The 20,369-nt window shown below is 36.6% G+C and overlaps 2 protein-coding genes and 1 long non-coding RNA gene across 5 annotated transcripts; 1 reads left to right on the top strand and 2 right to left on the bottom strand.

The window, feature by feature from the left end:
- Nucleotides 1-3,057: 3,057 nt before the first annotated feature.
- LOC143302514 (uncharacterized) lies at nucleotides 3,058-6,546 on the bottom strand. The gene is made up of 2 exons (XR_013058104.1): nucleotides 4,268-6,546; nucleotides 3,058-4,150 (listed from the first exon to the last, which is right to left on the bottom strand). It is a non-coding gene; the product is annotated as an uncharacterized LOC143302514 (long non-coding RNA).
- Nucleotides 6,547-6,834: 288 nt separating this feature from the next.
- LOC143302434 (glutathione S-transferase-like) lies at nucleotides 6,835-10,320 on the top strand. Of its 3 annotated transcripts, none has more exons than XM_076617102.1 (4): nucleotides 6,835-6,987; nucleotides 8,825-8,956; nucleotides 9,268-9,435; nucleotides 9,708-10,320. In XM_076617102.1, the coding sequence occupies exons 3-4, from the start codon at nucleotides 9,291-9,293 to the stop codon at nucleotides 10,013-10,015; spliced, it is 453 nt and encodes a 150-aa protein (XP_076473217.1). In that variant the 5' UTR covers nucleotides 6,835-6,987; nucleotides 8,825-8,956; nucleotides 9,268-9,290; the 3' UTR covers nucleotides 10,016-10,320. The 3 variants fall into 3 exon arrangements, with proteins under 3 accessions (XP_076473217.1, XP_076473218.1, XP_076473216.1); XM_076617103.1 differs by having other exon boundaries at nucleotides 8,821-8,956; XM_076617101.1 differs by having other exon boundaries at nucleotides 8,669-8,956.
- A 2,959-nt stretch (nucleotides 10,321-13,279) lies between these two features.
- Nucleotides 13,280-18,438, bottom strand: LOC143302437 (uncharacterized). The gene is made up of 2 exons (XM_076617110.1): nucleotides 18,250-18,438; nucleotides 13,280-18,194 (listed from the first exon to the last, which is right to left on the bottom strand). The coding sequence occupies exon 2, from the start codon at nucleotides 18,142-18,144 to the stop codon at nucleotides 17,566-17,568; it is 579 nt and encodes a 192-aa protein (XP_076473225.1). The 5' UTR covers nucleotides 18,145-18,194; nucleotides 18,250-18,438; the 3' UTR covers nucleotides 13,280-17,565.
- Nucleotides 18,439-20,369: the final 1,931 nt, after the last annotated feature.

Below are 20,369 nucleotides of genomic sequence, written 5' to 3'. Positions count from 1 at the left end.
TTCACTGTTTTGTATAATAATTTGTTATCTTGGCATCGATCAAGGTATTTAATATACAAAGCGTACAGATTAATAAGAATTTTAATTAATCCCTCTTCTATAGTATTCACCGTTCTTTTCGAGCTCGTACCATTTCAAATAGACTTTCGAATAGATTTCAAAGATTTGTCTGTTCAAATAAAACGCGATCTTTTTTATTTCCCTATCAGTCGTCCCGTTACTGTTCCGTTGTTTCCAACAGATTGCAGATTCGTTTAAAAAACATTTGTAACGAAAAACAAACCCACTCGCAGAAATGTTATTCAATATCGCATTTACAACTTTCATAGACATCCTCCTCTCATTGCTATCATTGTAAACAGATTGAAACTTCGTTTGCAAACACTCGCGATTAAAAAAAAAAAAAAGAAGAATTAATCTTAAACAATTTTATCTTGTGTTCCATTTATAATTTTCATAATTGTCTTCCCGACGTTGTATCATTTTAAATGGCTTTTTTCTATCCATCTATGTTGCAGCGAGATCAACGGTCCTAATTACTAAATTGCACGATGTGTTCATACAAATTCACTTTTTATGAACGCGATGAAACGAAATGAAACCTAAGTAGAGATTTGTTTTCTCATCAAGTATAACGAGTTTTATACTTTGGATAGATTGCCTCGTTGTGAGAAGGTCTTAATCGTTTATAATTGCGATTAAGTAATTGCAATAAGTCATATTTTTAAGAAACGTTCTCACATGCTGTCACACACTCTAATTAGAAAAGGATCATGAAACATTCGGTTTATGATATTATTTGTTTGCAAATCTTCCTGCTTCCGGAAACTTTTTTAAATATGAAAATATTTATATACAAAATTAAATATTTTTTTCAATATCAACACTTCTTGCGTTTATGTTGTCCTAGTCAGAATTATATTATTTCGTGTATCCTGTTGCTTTTTATATGATAGTCCTCCCGTTGGCCGCGGATTCGTTATCAAGCCTGAGGCCCTCGTCACTAGTGTAACTATCGACAATAAAGGTACCCCACGCGCGACCGGACGATGGAGAACTTCAACGCAGAACCGCTACCTCCCGCGAGCCCTCCCCGGGAGGGCGCCTCGAGCTCGGACTCGGAGATTCAGACTCGACATATATATTATTATATATATTATATATACTATTATATCTATATAATATATGTATTTATATCTATAAATATACGTATAAATATATCTATTTAAAAAAATAAAGTTGACCTTCATATATCGCCAATAATATCGCGTGCGTATAAAGAAACTAATTACATTTAATTCTTTTTTTGCATTTATTTATTTTTTATTATTATTTTCTTCACAACTAATTACATTTAATTATTACATTTACATACATTTAATTATTATTTTTTTCATAATTATATCTCGTTTGAAATATTTTTCGACATAATTAATTGTTTCAAAAACACATATTCCAGCCTTCTAAATGATTTATTTTGCGTATTATACGAATTATTCCATCTATAAATAAATTGTTCTCTCTACACACAAACACGTACACAGTCTGTTAATTACACGAGTTAATTGTAACATTTTTCTCGATAAGTTGACAGAGCAAGGAAAATGAGCGACGAACCTACCTACAAACTAATCTACTTCAATGCCCGTGGTCGTGCCGAACATATACGGTACATATTTGCATATACTGGCATCGAGTATACCGACGAGAGGATCCCCGAAGAACTCTGGCCCGAATACAAGGATTGTAAGCGTGAAGAATCGATTTTTACTTTCATCGTTCAACTCTCAGGTATCTACCATTTACTCAAACTTTTCTGTATATAAAACTTTCGTTTCACGTGCAGGCTAAACTTACTTAAAGTAAAATTTCATACGGAATAAAGTCGAACTTTTCATTAAGTTTTGCTTCCGTAATATCGTGTTTATCGAATACCAACTTAATTCACTTACGATTCTCGAATTTTTGTGTTGCATTCTTTATTGTTTTCAATGAATCGAAGCATTTCGAATATTTTGAGAAAACCGTAAATAGGTGACTTAAAATAGGAATACAAAAATACTTCTACGCTTCTCGTTAATTTAAAAACTTTTTAGGACTTGTCGGAAAAAAAGGATAAAAAATTGAAATCAGTTCGGAAATGAACAAGAACATAGCTAAAAAGTCGAAAGAACAAAGCAGACATAAAATTCGATCTTCTGTTGCGACATTTCTATCGTAAATGGTATAATAAAAGTTTTACGCAGCATAGTCTTCAGCATATAATCTTATATGTCGCTTGCAAATAGAGAAACAAAAAATCAACGTAAGTCTGTAAATCAATCCTGTCGGTGTAAAACACAAAATTACGTTCGCAATAGACATTCGATTTATATTCCTTGCATTTCAATTTTCATTACAAGAACCGTGTACATTTTCTAATATTTTTTCCGTGTCTGGTATTATCTTTTATCCTTGATTTTAAAAACTTTAGGTTCTTCCCAACAGTCAAAAACACGCGATACCTTGTCCATCGTAATCGTAAGAAAAGAAAAAAAGGAGAAAGAAGACATTTCTGTATTTCTTTACTAGGCCATGTTGATTAAAACCGAAATGATTTCGATTCATCTATTCACAAGAACGCAACGGCCTCGGAAGCTGTGTTGTGATTTCCTATCGATCGTTTCCCTCTACACAGTGTTCATATGAGCCATGTTTGTTCTTAGCAATGCCTTATAAAAAGCTGCCTGTGCTGGAGATAGACGGGAAACCGGTAGCGCAGAGTAACGCTGTGGCGCGATACTTGGCGAGGAAGTACGATCTAATGGGAAAGAACGAATGGGATGCGATGATATGCGACGTGCTCGTCGATACTCTTGGAGATTTGAAGCAAGGTGAGTAACTGATGAGATGACTTTGCATTTGTCTCACCACAGAGACAGACGTTCAAGAATTCATTGTGAAAAGACGAGTACAAACAAGATACGTATGTCTTTCCGTTAAGCGAATGTTACAGTTTGTTTGCAAAAGTCAGTTTTTAGATTATAGAATCGTAGATAGAATTTAGAGGATAGAAACTTTTAGTAGTCACTTTTAGTTTAGTAAATTCTTATCGACAATAAGCAGACTACGTTATGATACAACGATTCCAACTGAAGATTTCTATCGACATCACGAATTCGATGGCTTCCAAATTTTCTTCTCTGCAATCTCAGACGCTCAACTCGAAAGAATCTTTTAGATCCCCCGACAAACACTCGACTCAGGTTATCTATTATCGTAATCTTCCTACGGGATTTTTTTTAACTGCGTTGCGTTAACGAATAACGGGATAACATCACGTTTCTCTCAACGCCTTTCAACGTTCTACAACTTTTATTCTTTGCAAATCCCTGTCTCTATATGATAAACGCTGGTTATCCGCGGAAGGAGCGAGGACAACGAAGTGTTACTCAATGATCAAAGACAGGAAGATCCTGCTACGCGATAACGTTACTAATTTCCAATTACGATATGTGTGATTACGTAACATCTGCTGTCTGCATAATGCGTTAACGATCCGCGCGTTGATCGCATAAATATAAATCGAAGGGAATGGAATCGCTCGGAACTCATGCAACTATCCGCAGGTGTTTAAAATCGTGTTTTTACACCGCCAACGTAACGTCACGCCAGTCGAATCGAAAAATTATTACTAGACAGAGAAGGTGAACAAAAAACGAGGTAAATAGGCTACCGATTGAATAATATCATAACGATCGTATCTCTGGTTTTTGCTTGTCTTTTATATTTGTTTCAAATGTATAAAATATAATCGTATCGATATCGTCCACGATTAAAGCCATCCATCCGCCATCGACGAGGAACGAACGATTATATTTTATCATTTATGCGAATCCTTCTCTTCTCTTCTTTCTCTATTTACGCCCCTCGCCTTGCTTCGTACCGCCGATGATTCACAATTCGATGCACCTGAACAGCTGGAACGTCGCAGATTTTTCCGTACGATGACAAACGTGTTTTTGATGGCCTGCTTTAAACCGTGACGATCGCCATGACGTGCATCAATTGTCGAATGATGTAGTGCGACGATACTCCTACGCAACTTCTTTTTACGCTGTTTTTTCCTCTATTTTTTCTTCCTGTGTGTTATCACATGATCATGAGATACCTGTATAGAAGATGCAAAGAGTCTGTGAAGAATTTACAGATATTTAAGATTATCATAATGTTTAAGCAAAAGCTAAGACGCAAAATATTGCTCAAGATGTAATTATGTAATATTTACTCAATTTCTAGAAGACTGTTTATATCTTGTTGTTATTCTTGATATGGAGATAAATATAGTATACTTTATTAAGACCTAGATAAAAGACTTTTTTCTCGTTTCTCTTCTCTTACTTAATCACTAAGAGTTATATAACGTTTATTCGATAATTCTGCTTCTCCTGACCTTTCCACAAATGGTTGTTTATATCTCGACATTCTTGGTACTTTTAATCAAATTTTAATAACAGTACTTTACTCGTCAGAAGTAAATAAAAAAGCTCTAAGTAGAAGCAAGGATTTACTTACCTTTCCTTTCTCGAATCTCAGTTAGCAATGTTGTTCCTCTTGAAAGATTTTCCAAGTTTCCAAGACAATTTCCACGCTGGTAACATTGTATATATTTCAAGTATCGTGAACCACAGGAACTTGTTGAGGCAATATTGAAGAAAGCAAAGAGAATGAAGAAATTGTAGGAACTATGAGAGGCTACTCCTTCTTTCACAACTTATTTTCTCTTCGTTTGGGGGGAAAAATACAAATGAACGTAACGGTTGGTTTCAGCTATCTGCTACTATCGCATGGAGGAGAATCCTGAAAAGAAGAAAGCGAGGAAGAATCAACTTTTGAACGAAACAATACCATTTTACTTGACTAAATTCGACCAGATTATTGGCGAAAATGAATGATATATCATTCCTTCTACCGTAAGAATTTTTATCCAAATTTAATGTTAAAATTTTTAGTCTTTGTGCAAACTGGGCCATGTTGTCCATAAAAAATGATTGAAACTTTGTTGCGACAAGACAGCTTTAATTGTTGAGAGCAGAGTGTATCTTTAAAATTCATTCCTGTTAGTTTATGTACAAATGAATTTGCCAAGATTTTCAGCTTTTAGATAATTATTCATGTATCTTCCTCCATCAAGTTTGATAGAAATTATTACTATCGTAATCAAAGCAAAGATTAAGATATGTAAAATCATTTCTCTGGATATGACACTCTTGTTTAATGAGTGATAAATGATACCATTCGAAATATCATATTTATATAATATATAATGATACTTATAAGTGTAATCACTTAAGTACAGATATCTGAATTTTTCTCACTGTCACTGACATAGATACGTATTATCGTTCCTTAGATTACTTGACCAGTTTATTTCTTTCATCACTGTGTTATTATATAATAATAATAAATAGTCACATTAAATTAATTTAGTATGATTATGTTGTTTAATAATACGTGTTTCATTGCAAAATATTTAGTTAAAATGTGTATCGAATCGTTGTAATGCCAAAGATGTCAATTGATGTAATGTAATAATAAAGTATAAAGTATAATAAAGTATAAAGTATAATTTCGTCTGTGGTATAATCTTTCTATTCCATTTTGTTACGTCGCACCGCGAGCAATATGGCAACCAGATGTCACCGGATACTCGCAGCGTATCCTCCATAGTTTCAAGTACCTTCCATAAATCTCATAGGTTTCCTAGAAAAGGTCCTTCAAACCAAACAAACGTCTGTTTCCGAAGAATTTCTAAAGACTATTGTCTACCCCGACTGGACAAGGGAAAATTAGTTTTTCTCACGTATGCTGCAACTTTCCTCCCACTAACCACTTTCTCTCGAGGGCGGTTAAGACCCTTCGTTAACCAATTAACAACGAAGCCACTTCCTTCACTCTCCTAACTAAAATCGTCACCAACAAATCCGATGGTCCCGTGCGCTAGACACACCCATCCTTAGCTTTCCTCCGAGACAGCATCGTCTCCCAAGACAGTTCTGATTTCACATCCTTCGAACGGTCAATATCCTTCCACCGGGTAGGACACACCCACAGATCAGTCACTCATTCATCTCGTACATATTCTCAACGCGAGAATTGATTGTAATTTCAACAAATAAATACAAAAAAAAATCTCGTACATACGCACCAGCGTAACTGCCTTCGTTATAAGTTGTTGGAATAAACGGTGAAATATAACTTACTATACTGTGTCATATTCATTTAACCACCTCTTATCTTAACCGAAACAGGGGAACGACTACTTCGCGGCGTCGATTCACCGAATCGTAGCGAGAATTTACGCCTCTCGCTACTGCGACTGCGTCTCTCCGCGAACGGTCGTAACACATTGATCGACAGAAGTACTAAACTCTAATAACATAAATTTATATATTTTCTATTTCCCAGCCACCAGTTTTATAGATTTTTCTATCTTCTGTACTACTTTTATCCCTTTTATTTTTTCTTACATGAGATTATTGTAAATTTAATATCATTTGTTCGCAATATTTGTTATTTATCTTTCATTGAGTTTGAAATTTCGCGCTTCAATGTTGTGTGTTGTTCGACGTTTTATCGAACGATGTTTATCGAACTAGTTTATGAATACATACATAATCATTAAAGAATCTATAAACCTTACTAGTTTGTTTTTACTAAGTTTTGTTACAGAAAACATGTTCTCATAAATTTTCAACTTTAATTTATGGAAATTTATTAACCTTAAACTATAAAATCATTCAATGAGTCTTTCCGGATGTTTTTATGTAGTCATAATTTCACATATCAGCACAGCTCCACCAATAGGATAAGAGTTACGTGGAAGCAACAGGGGGGAAGAAGAACATATAGAGATCTAAAGGTTATTTTTGTCTCATTCAAGTTTCTGTTAACCGGCTTGGAAATTTCCTGTGCTTGTTTCGACTTTGAAGTCTTAAAAAAAAAATTGTAAGTAAATAGTATATATATAGTATATATATCCTGAGTCAAAGTGTCTCATTATAAATAATAAACCGTTTAAAAACTATATTTTGTATGTTTTTTCCTTATTCATAATTAAATAATAAATATGAAATACTTCTACAGAAAGCCGACATCCTTCAATTAACCGAACAGCAGATGATTTAAAAATTAGTAGTTGAAAGAAATAAATGTTATTACATGTTCATAATTGATCGATAAATTTAAATATACAATTAGAAAATGTTTCTTCTTTATTGATAGCTAAATAATACAGATAAGATACAAGATACTTGTACGAAAAGTCGGCGCGTCGTTCAATTAACGGAACAGCAGAGGATTTGAAAATTAGTAGTTGAAAGAAATAAATGTTGTCATATGTTCATAATTGATCGATAAATTTAAGTATGCAATTAGAAAATGTTTCTTATGTTTGGAGGAATATGTAATCACTGCTGAATGTTTTGTAGTTACGAAAGTTGTATACAAACATACATTGTACATACGACTAGTAATGGTACTAAATTACTGTCAGAGGGTCTTGGGTGTATAGAACCATATGGTTAAATTAATACTAGAGATAACGAATCGCGCGAATGTAATTAATATTTTGATATGCGTTGTTTGCATTAATTGATAGTTTTCTTATAAACTTTTTTATAAACAATTTCATTGCTATAGAAAAAAGATAAATGCCGGTAATATGTCTATCCTACTTAAATAGAAAGTGCAATATTTTGTTATAATATTTGGCGCAAGTTTATACATTATTACATCCAAAAATAATATTCTTTTTATATCTAAGCTATATTAAAATATAAAGATACAAATAGCTATGCGAGTAGTTAGTAGTTGATGCTTTTTACTTAAATTGTCTTATACTTCATAATTTGTAATAATATAATTCTTGTCATCAATGATTCTTTGTTTTTACTTTGTATATATTATTGTTTCTTCGACCAATCGCGGGGAGACGTAATCGCGAGGAGAGACGTCAACGGGGGTCGTAAATCCCCGTTACGATTATAACAATCGACACCACGAGTTGATCGATCCCCTGATTTCCGTTGAGATAATAGGGGTGATTGAGGTTGTATAACCCTGTGATTCACAGAATTATAAATTATATGTTTCCAGCACTTAGATTACACTGACGTAGAGAAATAAGTAATTAACAACTTGTCGCACGAAGCTAAGATAGATATGTGCGTTAGAGCAGGGCTCTTATAATTGGATTCAATGTATTAGTGGACGTAGCACTATGAGATATTTAGGAGAGGAAACGTATGCTCGACAATACCGAGATCGACTCTCGCGTTATGCTTAGACTGCCCCGCTGAGCATTAGCGTATACTTAGTAGTTGACTTTTCCAACGATGTAGAAGAAGTGAAGTTGAGTGACGATGCTGTGTCGGAGGAAAGCTAAGGATGGGTGTGTCTAGCGCACGGGACCATCGGATTTGTTGGTGCCGATGTTAGTTAAGAGAGTGAGGGAAACAGGTTTCGCTGTTAATTGGTTAAACGAAGGGTCTTAACCGCCCTCGAGAGAAAGTGGTTAGTGGGAGGAAAGTTGCAGCGTGCGTGAGAAAAACCAACTTTCCCTTGTCCCGCCGTGGTAGACAATAGTCTTTAGAAATTCTTCGGACACAGATGTTTGTTTGTTTTGAAGGACCTTAGCAGGCAAGTGACTCGGGTTTATGACGGGTGCTTAAGGATATTGAGGGTACGCCGTACGGAAAAGCGGACATCTGGTGTCCGTCTGGCCCGCGGTGTGTGACCTGGGCCAGGCAGAGAGGCCCGGCGTAACAATTATACTTCCAGGAAGATGCCGCTCTATAAATTGACTTACTTCCCAGTTACGGCATTGGCAGAACCAATCCGTCCTTCTTCAGCTATGCTAGTATTCCATTTGAAGTTGAACGTATCAAAAAGGACGTCTGGCCAGAAATAAAGCCCTGTAAGCTTAAAATTTAAAGAAGTTCTGTTTCTTAAATCTCATCTTTCCTAATTTAACTAAAGTAGCTAAATAAAGTAGAACACAATTATGCAGAGTATAACAGAGATTATTGTTTACTCTCCATTGCTCTATAAGATATGTGGGAGAACAATAGGTATTGTTAAGGAGACAATGCCCTTTGTTTGCTGATAAATTATCAATAAATTAAATTATATCTTTCCAAAACAGATAACAGGAAGCTAGATATTTAAGAAGCATCATAATCTGTTTGTTCGATAGAATCTTTGATTCTATTAGTTGTATGTTTTTAGTGACTCCTTATGGCCTGCTTCCTATGCTCGTAGCTGATAGAAGGAAGGTTGCTCAGTCTACAACTATTTGCCGTTACTTAGCCAAACAATATGACTTAGTTGGAAAGACTGACTGGGCAAATCTTCATATTGATGCCACTGTTGATACTATTCATGATATTCGTCATAGTGAGTATCCAGTGCTGTTTTGCATAAATCTTATGAGAATCTTGATAACAGATAGTACATATCTGTTCAGGTATTTATTAGTTGAAATCCGATTTAATATTTGATTTAATCGAACGATACACGTATGTCAACAATACAAGACAAAGGACAATACAACAATACATTAAAAAGGATTGTAATTCTATCTTCAGTATCATTTAAATTTCGCACAACACTGTATTCAAATTAGTATAACATTAGCGAATAGTATTTAACTGAAAACAAATTTTCAGAAATTGCCGCCTTCCACTATGAGGAGGACGAGAAGGTCAAAGCTGCAAAACGCAAGGCTGCTGAAGAGACGCTGCCGTTCATTTTAGAACGTTTGGACCAGCAAGTGAAGGAAAATGACGGCTACTTCTACGATGGTACTCTCTCTTGGGCTGATTTAACATTCGTTGCTCTGCTCGATTATTTGAACTTTATGTACAAGTCTGATCTGATCGAGAATTACGAGAATCTGAAGCTGCTGGAGAAAAAGGTCCTCCTTCTGCCCAAGATCAAAAACTGGATTGAGAGACGCCCAGTTAGCGAATTCTAAACTTCACGATTGCTTATGGTTTTATAAGCGTTTAAAGATTGCGGTCTTAGTGTGTTGAGAGAATGAAGAACGAATCGTATTGATGGAAGTTTGTATGGAATATACTGATTGCTTTTAACATTCATTAGTTCCAGTTATTACCGATATTTTTGTCATTTAGTTAGGGTTTTCCCTTTAGATTACGTTGTGATAGAGAACTATTATTTGTGTATTCCTACAGAAACATACGAACTATATAAACTGTTGACACGATGTTGTGCTTTTGTATTATAGAGATAATAATAAAACCATCAAACAATCATTAATTATGTTTTTTATTATATTCATTAAGAATTGAAGATTACCTCCTTGGTGATCTTGATAATATCGTATTTTACAAATGTTGAACAAAAAAAAATGTATGATTATTTTATTCAATACGTTATGAGGGTTGCTTTAAAAAAAATACGAGTTATATATTTCTTTGAAAAAAGCATGATTTTTATCGATACAATAATGTTCTTCTGTTATCGCTTTAAAGTTGAGCACTTCGTTGATTACACGAGAGAACTCGCCTACAGCAAACAAGATACGACCGTGTGTAAAGTAATTAATCTGTTTGCTCGTTGCTAGCTACACATAAGGCTTGCGTAAAAAAAAAATATGCATTTCAGTTCAGGCGGAGAATTATGTAGGAAGTCATTTTGTCGATCAATAACTTAGTTAATAAAAGATCAAATTTTCATGTACATAAATGTAAGTAACGTTCAAGTATTAATCATTACATACAATTTTTGTATAATTCGATATCTTGGTCACTTACATCTTACAAATGATATATAGATAATATTTATGAGATACATTGGAGCTATCTTTTAGTTAACGCCATTTTTTCTTGTTTTCTCTGTACTTTTACTATTCTTCCAAAAATATCAAAGGATCGATGACTTCAAATTAAACTAGAATTGCTTCGGTATATTGTCAATCAATGGCTATTTGTATTCACATCTATATCAAAGGAAAACCGATTGCAAAATTAATTACCCTTGCAACTCCGCAATCTGAAACTATGTGTGATCGACCTTGAAGATGACAAATCTCAATGTTTGAAGTAGTACAAAAGGATGATAATTTAATTTCGCTTTATCAAACTGTACAAAATTTGTATACACATACAGAAAAAAAAAACGGAGTTCAAACATTAATCAACATGAATTATCGGTTATTATTGCTGAGTAATTATTAGGATTAGAGCTTTGGAGTATCGATCGTATCGAGTTTTAACTATCGGTTTCCGCAATTTATTGTTTTTCTAAATTATGTCTGAATGGTATCAGTTTTTGAATATTTTATAGTTTACACTCCAACATACTGACGTAAGCTATCGAAAATAATTGTAAATTATGCAATATCATTTTTTTTATATTTCATAATCTAAATTTCAATCTATTTTTTGTATTTAACATCCCTTTTTTTATTGTTCGTGTTCCGTCTTGTACGTTCTTCAAAAAATCTTAATTTTTTTTTAGATAAAATCTTGTGTGAATTTACAAAAAATACGATTCTTCGTTTAATTTTTTTCCCTTATTGTCTTTACATATTTGGAGTTTAAACGCGTTATAAGTACGTTTCTTTTTTAACATGATTACGTAGAATTCTTATTCTGAATAAATTATTTGTTTCCGCTTCATAACTGTTTCTAAATTACAGTGCATTTAATCTTGAAATGCACAGTAACATTTTATACTTTTTACGTTCTAAGGAATTTTCAGGATCGGTTAAAAATTAAATTACAGTAATGGTAATACTCAATATTAATGTCAGACGTGGATACTTCACTGTTTTGTATAATAATTTGTTATCTTGGCATCGATCAAGGTATTTAATATACAAAGCGTACAGATTAATAAGAATTTTAATTAATCCCTCTTCTATAGTATTCACCGTTCTTTTCGAGCTCGTACCATTTCAAATAGACTTTCGAATAGATTTCAAAGATTTGTCTGTTCAAATAAAACGCGATCTTTTTTATTTCCCTATCAGTCGTCCCGTTACTGTTCCGTTGTTTCCAACAGATTGCAGATTCGTTTAAAAAACATTTGTAACGAAAAACAAACCCACTCGCAGAAATGTTATTCAATATCGCATTTACAACTTTCATAGACATCCTCCTCTCATTGCTATCATTGTGAACAGATTGAAACTTCGTTTGCAAACACTCGCGATTAAAAAAAAAAAAGAAGAATTAATCTTAAACAATTTTATCTTGTGTTCCATTTATAATTTTCATAATTGTCTTCCCGACGTTGTATCATTTTAAATGGCTTTTTTCTATCCATCTATGTTGCAGCGAGATCAACGGTCCTAATTACTAAATTGCACGATGTGTTCATACAAATTCACTTTTTATGAACGCGATGAAACGAAATGAAACCTAAGTAGAGATTTGTTTTCTCATCAAGTATAACGAGTTTTATACTTTGGATAGATTGCCTCGTTGTGAGAAGGTCTTAATCGTTTATAATTGCGATTAAGTAATTGCAATAAGTCATATTTTTAAGAAACGTTCTCACATGCTGTCACACACTCTAATTAGAAAAGGATCATGAAACATTCGGTTTATGATATTATTTGTTTGCAAATCTTCCTGCTTCCGGAAACTTTTTTAAATATGAAAATATTTATATACAAAATTAAATATTTTTTTCAATATCAACACTTCTTGCGTTTATGTTGTCCTAGTCAGAATTATATTATTTCGTGTATCCTGTTGCTTTTTATATGATAGTCCTCCCGTTGGCCGCGGATTCGTTATCAAGCCTGAGGCCCTCGTCACTAGTGTAACTATCGACAATAAAGGTACCCCACGCGCGACCGGACGATGGAGAACTTCAACGCAGAACCGCTACCTCCCGCGAGCCCTCCCCGGGAGGGCGCCTCGAGCTCGGACTCGGAGATTCAGACTCGACATATATATTATTATATATATTATATATACTATTATATCTATATAATATATGTATTTATATCTATAAATATACGTATAAATATATCTATTTAAAAAAATAAAGTTGACCTTCATATATCGCCAATAATATCGCGTGCGTATAAAGAAACTAATTACATTTAATTCTTTTTTTACATTTATTTATTTTTTATTATTATTTTCTTCACAACTAATTACATTTAATTATTACATTTACATACATTTAATTATTATTTTTTTCATAATTATATCTCGTTTGAAATATTTTTCGACATAATTAATTGTTTCAAAAACACATATTCCAGCCTTCTAAATGATTTATTTTGCGTATTATACGAATTATTCCATCTATAAATAAATTGTTCTCTCTACACACAAACACGCACACAGTCTGTTAATTACACGAGTTAATTGTAACATTTTTCTCGATAAGTTGACAGAGCAAGGAAAATGAGCGACGAACCTACCTACAAACTAATCTACTTCAATGCCCGTGGTCGTGCCGAACATATACGGTACATATTTGCATATACTGGCATCGAGTATACCGACGAGAGGATCCCCGAAGAACTCTGGCCTGAATACAAGGATTGTAAGCGTGAAGAATCGATTTTTACTTTCATCGTTCAACTCTCAGGTATCTACCATTTACTCAAACTTTTCTGTATATAAAACTTTCGTTTCACGTGCAGGCTAAACTTACTTAAAGTAAAATTTCATACGGAATAAAGTCGAACTTTTCATTAAGTTTTGCTTCCGTAATATCGTGTTTATCGAATACCAACTTAATTCACTTACGATTCTCGAATTTTTGTGTTGCAATCTTTATTGTTTTCAATGAATCGAAGCATTTCGAATATTTTGAGAAAACCGTAAATAGGTGACTTAAAATAGGAATACAAAAATACTTCTACGCTTCTCGTTAATTTAAAAACTTTTTAGGACTTGTCGGAAAAAAAGGATAAAAAATTGAAATCAGTTCGGAAATGAACAAGAACATAGCTAAAAAGTCGAAAGAACAAAGCAGACATAAAATTCGATCTTCTGTTGCGACATTTCTATCGTAAATGGTATAATAAAAGTTTTACGCAGCATAGTCTTCAGCATATAATCTTATATGTCGCTTGCAAATAGAGAAACAAAAAATCAACGTAAGTCTGTAAATCAATCCTGTCGGTGTAAAACACAAAATTACGTTCGCAATAGACATTCGATTTATATTCCTTGCATTTCAATTTTCATTACAAGAACCGTGTACATTTTCTAATATTTTTTCCGTGTCTGGTATTATCTTTTATCCTTGATTTTAAAAACTTTAGGTTCTTCCCAACAGTCAAAAACACGCGATACCCTGTCCATCGTAATCGTAAGAAAAGAAAAAAAGGAGAAAGAAGACATTTCTGTATTTCTTTACTAGGCCATGTTGATTAAAACCGAAATGATTTCGATTCATCTATTCACAAGAACGCAACGGCCTCGGAAGCTGTGTTGTGATTTCCTATCGATCGTTTCCCTCTACACAGTGTTCATATGAGCCATGTTTGTTCTTAGCAATGCCTTATAAAAAGCTGCCTGTGCTGGAGATAGACGGGAAACCGGTAGCGCAGAGTAACGCTGTGGCGCGATACTTGGCGAGGAAGTACGATCTAATGGGAAAGAACGAATGGGATGCGATGATATGCGACGTGCTCGTCGATACTCTTGGAGATTTGAAGCAAGGTGAGTAACTGATGAGATTTTTTTTTTTTTTTATTTATTTGTTGAAACTACAATCAATTCTCGCGTTGAGAATTTTCAGTAATTTTTCTGGCGTGGCGCAGTGACATGGCTGTTTATTTACAATAAGTTAATACTTATTATAGATAGGTATAATTTATAAGTATTATAAGTAAGTGCAAATGCTTAATTTGGATAATTAAATGAATCTAACGTTTAGGTCTAGCGGGTAGTGCCTCTTCAGCCTGCGAATCTGGTCCATCGTATCGAGTAGTCCAGTGATTAGGAGGTTTCGGTGTTTGTTGATTCTTTTGCTATATCTGTCGCTATATTTTGCTATTTCCTCTTTGACGGTGGCTATCTTGAGGTCGCGGTGTATTGTTTCATTGGTTACATACCAAGGTGCGTCAATTAGGGATCTTAGCGTTTTCGATTGAAAGCGTTGGAGTATTTCGATGTTGGAGTTACTTGCTGTTCCCCATAGTTGGATTCCGTAGGTCCAGACAGGTTTTATTACGGCCTTGTAGAGGGTAATTTTATTCTGTATGTTTAGTTTGGAGCGTCGGCCTGTGAGCCAATAGAGTTTTTTTAGTTTGTCCTTTAGTTGCTTCGTTTTATCTGAGATGTGTGTCTTCCACGTTAGTCTCCTGCCCAGGGTCATGCCTAGGGATCGGACTGTGTCCCTGCTAGGGATTGTTGCATTGTTGATGGTGACCTGGGGGCAGGTTTGTTTTCGGAGCGTGAAGGTTACATGTGAGGATTTCTTTTCGTTGACTTTGAAGCCCCATTTGTGAAACCACTTTTCCATGGAGTCGAGACTTCGCTGGAGAGTGGATGAGGCTATTACCGGGTCTGCGTGGGTAGCTAATAGCGCTGTGTCGTCTGCAAATGTCGCTATTGTTATATCGTTTGATATGGGTAGGTCGGCAGTGTAGATGGTGTACAGTAGGGGTCCGAGGACACTACCTTGGGGTATGCCGGCTTCTATTGGGAATGTTGCGGAAGTGGCGTCTAGGCATTTAACCATGAATTGCCTATTGGTTAGGTAAGATTTTAGGATGGAGTAGTAGGGGTGAGGTAGGATCTTTTTAATCTTGTATAGTAGCCCTTCATGCCATACTTTGTCGAATGCCTGTTGGATGTCTAGGAAAACCGCTGAGCAATATTTTTTCTTTTCAAGTGTTTGGCTGATCGTATGAGTTAAGCGGTGGATTTGCTCTACTGTAGAATGATGTTTTCGGAAGCCGAATTGGTGACCTGGGAGTGTTTTCAAGTTCTCTAGGATTGGAAGGAGTCGGTTCGTGAGCATCTTCTCGAATAGTTTGGACAGTGTAGGTAAAAGACTGATTGGGCGATAGGAGCAGGTTTCGTATATCGGTTTACCGGGTTTAGGGATGAGGGTAATCAATGAGATTTTCCAGGCCTTAGGATAGTGTTCCAGGCGAAGGATAGCATTAAAAATCGATGTGATGAGTGCTATCCCTTTTGTGGGAAGTTCCTTGATTGCTTTATTGCTTATTAGGTCGTGTCCTGCTGCTTTCTTGGGGTTTAGGCGACTGATTGTTTCTATAGTCTCTGCAGAGGAAAAGGGTTCGATAGGAGGGGACATTTGGAAGGGGGTGTGCAGGTATTCGGTAACGTCCGCGGCGGCTTTGGGGGAATGGGGTTTGAATACTTTTGACAAGTGTTTAGCGAACAGGTCGGCTTTTTCTGTAGGGCTTCGCGCCCATCCACCTTGCGGACGGCGGATAGGTGGGATTATTTGTGGGGGGCGTGTGAGTTTCCTGGAGGCCTTCCATAGTGAGTAGTTGGCGTCGGCTGTGGGGGACAAGCTGGCGAGGTATTTGTGGAAGCAGTCGTTTTTATAGATTTTTAAGGTTCTGGATAGCTTCCTAGTTGCGTTGTTAAGTTTGCGTTTGTCCTCCGGTGTTCTATGGGTCTGCCATACTCTTCTTAGTCTATGTTTTTCTGCTATTTTTTTTTAGTATGTATTGGGGATATTCTTGTTTGCTGTTAGACGGCTTTGTCGGTGTGGAGAGGCGGATTGCGTTTATTATGCTCGTGTTTAAGTATTCCGTGGCTGCTTCGATATCTTCCTTTGTTTTTAGTGGGGTGAAGGCTGAGGTTGAGTGTGTAAAGACTTCTCTGAAGAGCTGCCAGTTGGTGTGTTGGTTGTGAATGGAGCCGTTAGGTGTATTCTCGATGATTGTTGAGCTGACTGTTGCTATCACGGGAGAATGATCAGAGGAGAGATCAGCCGAGGAGTTGATCTGGACGTGTCTTGATGGGATATTTTTAGTTATGAAAAAGTCGAGAAGGTCGGGTATTTTGTTGGTGTCAGTGGGCCAGTATGTGGGTTCGTATGTGGTGAGGTAGTTGAGGTTGTTGTTTATTATGCTGTTTAAGAGGTTTTTGCCTGTTGCTGTAACCAGTCTGCTGCCCCATTGGATGTGCTTAGCGTTATAATCTCCTCCAACTATGAATCTATTGCCCAGGGTGTCCAGGAAGTTATCAAAGTCTTTTTTGGCGATGGAGTGTCTGGGAGGGCAGTATACTGCTGAGGTGGTGATTGAGCCATGACAGTCTTCTATTGCTACGTTTGTTGCTTGTAGGTAGTCTTTCTGGAATGATGGAAGTTCGTAGTGCTTAATACTTGCTTTGATTATTATTCCGGTGCCATCGTGGGCCTTTCCGCTGGAGTGTTGGGTATGGTAGAATTTGTAACCATTTATTTTCAGGTAGCTCTTGTCGGTGAAGTGGGTTTCCGATACGAGCATTACGTCGATTTGCTGGTGTTTTAAGAAGAGTTCTAGTTCAAGTTTGTGTTGCGCTAGACCGTTGGCGTTCCAGAGTGCTATGCGCCTTGGTTTTATTTTGAGTCGGGGAGTGCTAATTTTTCCACGATGAGTGTTAGTAGCGATAGCAAGTGATTTATTTGCTCTGATTGTTTCTCTATTAGCTTCTCAAGCCTTGAGGAGTTGTCTGTGTTAGGTGGGTTGGGGACACTGTTTTGGGGAAGGTTCCTTTGGCTGTTCGGGTTATTTTGGATGCCTTGTACTGCTTGTTCATAGGAGGTTGAGGTGGAGATGAATTTGGTAGGACTGGGTGTTTGGTTGGTTGAGGGGGTTGGGGTAGTCGTGAATTTCGGCGGGCTGGGTGTTTGGTTGGATACCTCTTTTGCTCTGAGTTTAGGGTACCTGTTCGTGTATAGTGTTTTATATGCTGGGCAGCCTTTGTAGTTGGCGGGGTGGTCCCCTTGGCAGTGGATGCATTTCGCTGGAGTTTCCGGTGATTTGGCGCACTGGTCAGCGGAGTGAGTGCCTGCGCATTTAACGCATCGGAAAGTATGGTTGCGGTATTTCTGCGTATGACAGTACCTTTGGCACCTTTTGCATTGCACTATTTCTTTTTTCACAAGCAGTGGTTCGAATTTTACTATTGCGTTCATTAGGCGACTGATATTGTAGATTTCCTTATTGTTTGGCTTTTGTTTTATATCTATGAAAAATAAGGATAACGGGTCTTTCGAGACTCTATGCCTTATATTACTTACGTTGATGACTTCGTGGCCGAGTTTTGAGAGTTCGTATTTGAGTTCGTCTATGTCTGCTGAGTGGTGTATGTTTCGTAGGACCACCCGGAAAGGCCTTTCCTGTTTGAGTTGGTAGGTGTGGAAGTTGGCGTTCGGGGTCCTGAGTGTCTTGGTGAGTTTTCTGTAAGCTTCTGGGTTTGTCGGCAGTATTTTTACTCTATTGTTGCTTATTTTAAGGTTATATTCCTCCTTGCTGATATCTCTCTCTAGGGACCTGGTCATTGTCTGTATGTCAATGACGTCGTCCACAAATATTGGTGGGGGAGGGGGGATTCTCTGTGAGTGTTGGTTTGGTGGCGGTTCTACGATTTCCATGGCGTCGTTTGAGGATTCCAATACGGCGAATCTGTTGTGTGTGTTTATTTGCGTTGCTGTTTCTATTTTCCTTTTCTTTGTAGTATTAGCGTCGTTAGTGCGGAGAGTTCTGCTACACTTCTGCCACGCGGGGGGTAGCACGGGGTAGCTGCGAGTCTGCTCCGGGGAGCCTGGTCGCGGTTGTTGGGCCATCATCGAGCTAGTTAATTCGGAATGAACAACTAGTCGTGAGGCTGTGAGGCTAGTATTCGGGTTGGGCTTAGGTGCGTGGGATTATCTTCTCCCTAAAGGTTCAGGGACACTTAGCTGTGTTCACTTTCGACGGTTGGGCGACACGTGTTGTTTTCGGACTACGCTGGGCACTAGAGACACGTCTGCACGCTTCGGCACTCCACAGCGAACTGAGAACTGATGAGATCACTTTGCATTTGTCTCACCACACAGACAGACGTTCAAGAATTCATTGTGAAAAGACGAGTACAAACAAGATACGTATGTCTTTCCGTTAAGCGAATGTTACAGTTTGTTTGCAAAAGTCAGTTTTTAGATTATAGAATCGTAGATAGAATTTAGAGGATAGAAACTTTTAGTAGTCACTTTTAGTTTAGTAAATTCTTATCGACAATAAGCAGACTACGTTATGATACAACGATTCCAACTGAAGATTTCTATCGACATCACGAATTCGATGGCTTCCAAATTTTCTTCTCTGCAATCTCAGACGCTCAACTCGAAAGAATCTTTTAGATCCCCCGACAAACACTCGACTCAGGTTATCTATTATCGTAATCTTCCTACGGGATTTTTTTTAACTGCGTTGCGTTAACGAATAACGGGATAACATCACGTTTCTCTCAACGCCTTTCAACGTTCTACAACTTTTATTCTTTGCAAATCCCTGTCTCTATATGATAAACGCTGGTTATCCGCGGAAGGAGCGAGGACAACGAAGTGTTACTCAATGATCAAAGACAGGAAGATCCTGCTACGCGATAACGTTACTAATTTCCAATTACGATATGTGTGATTACGTAACATCTGCTGTCTGCATAATGCGTTAACGATCCGCGCGTTGATCGCATAAATATAAATCGAAGGGAATGGAATCGCTCGGAACTCATGCAACTATCCGCAGGTGTTTAAAATCGTGTTTTTACACCGCCAACGTAACGTCACGCCAGTCGAATCGAAAAATTATTACTAGACAGAGAAGGTGAACAAAAAACGAGGTAAATAGGCTACCGATTGAATAATATCATAACGATCGTATCTCTGGTTTTTGCTTGTCTTTTATATTTGTTTCAAATGTATAAAATATAATCGTATCGATATCGTCCACGATTAAAGCCATCCATCCGCCATCGACGAGGAACGAACGATTATATTTTATCATTTATGCGAATCCTTCTCTTCTCTTCTTTCTCTATTTACGCCCCTCGCCTTGCTTCGTACCGCCGATGATTCACAATTCGATGCACCTGAACAGCTGGAACGTCGCAGATTTTTCCGTACGATGACAAACGTGTTTTTGATGGCCTGCTTTAAACCGTGACGATCGCCATGACGTGCATCAATTGTCGAATGATGTAGTGCGACGATACTCCTACGCAACTTCTTTTTACGCTGTTTTTTCCTCTATTTTTTCTTCCTGTGTGTTATCACATGATCATGAGATACCTGTATAGAAGATGCAAAGAGTCTGTGAAGAATTTACAGATATTTAAGATTATCATAATGTTTAAGCAAAAGCTAAGACGCAAAATATT

Source organism: Bombus vancouverensis, chromosome 3 (genome assembly GCF_051014615.1).
Source record: "Bombus vancouverensis nearcticus chromosome 3, iyBomVanc1_principal, whole genome shotgun sequence".
In the NCBI taxonomy this organism is placed as follows: Eukaryota; Metazoa; Arthropoda; class Insecta; order Hymenoptera; family Apidae; genus Bombus; species Bombus vancouverensis.
The sequence above is the reverse complement of the archived record's forward strand: the minus strand, read 5'-3'. Positions and strand labels throughout refer to the sequence as shown.

Excerpts from the sequence above, each read along its gene's own strand:
- LOC143302434 (XM_076617102.1), top strand. The coding sequence starts at position 9,291 with ATGCTCGTAGCTGATAGAAGGAAGGTTGCTCAGTCTACAACTATTTGC. Across the intron at positions 9,436-9,707 it reads TATTCATGATATTCGTCATA|AAATTGCCGCCTTCCACTAT; the intron begins GTGAGTATCCAG and ends ACAAATTTTCAG.
- LOC143302437 (XM_076617110.1), bottom strand. The coding sequence starts at position 18,144 with ATGAACGCAATAGTAAAATTCGAACCACTGCTTGTGAAAAAAGAAATA.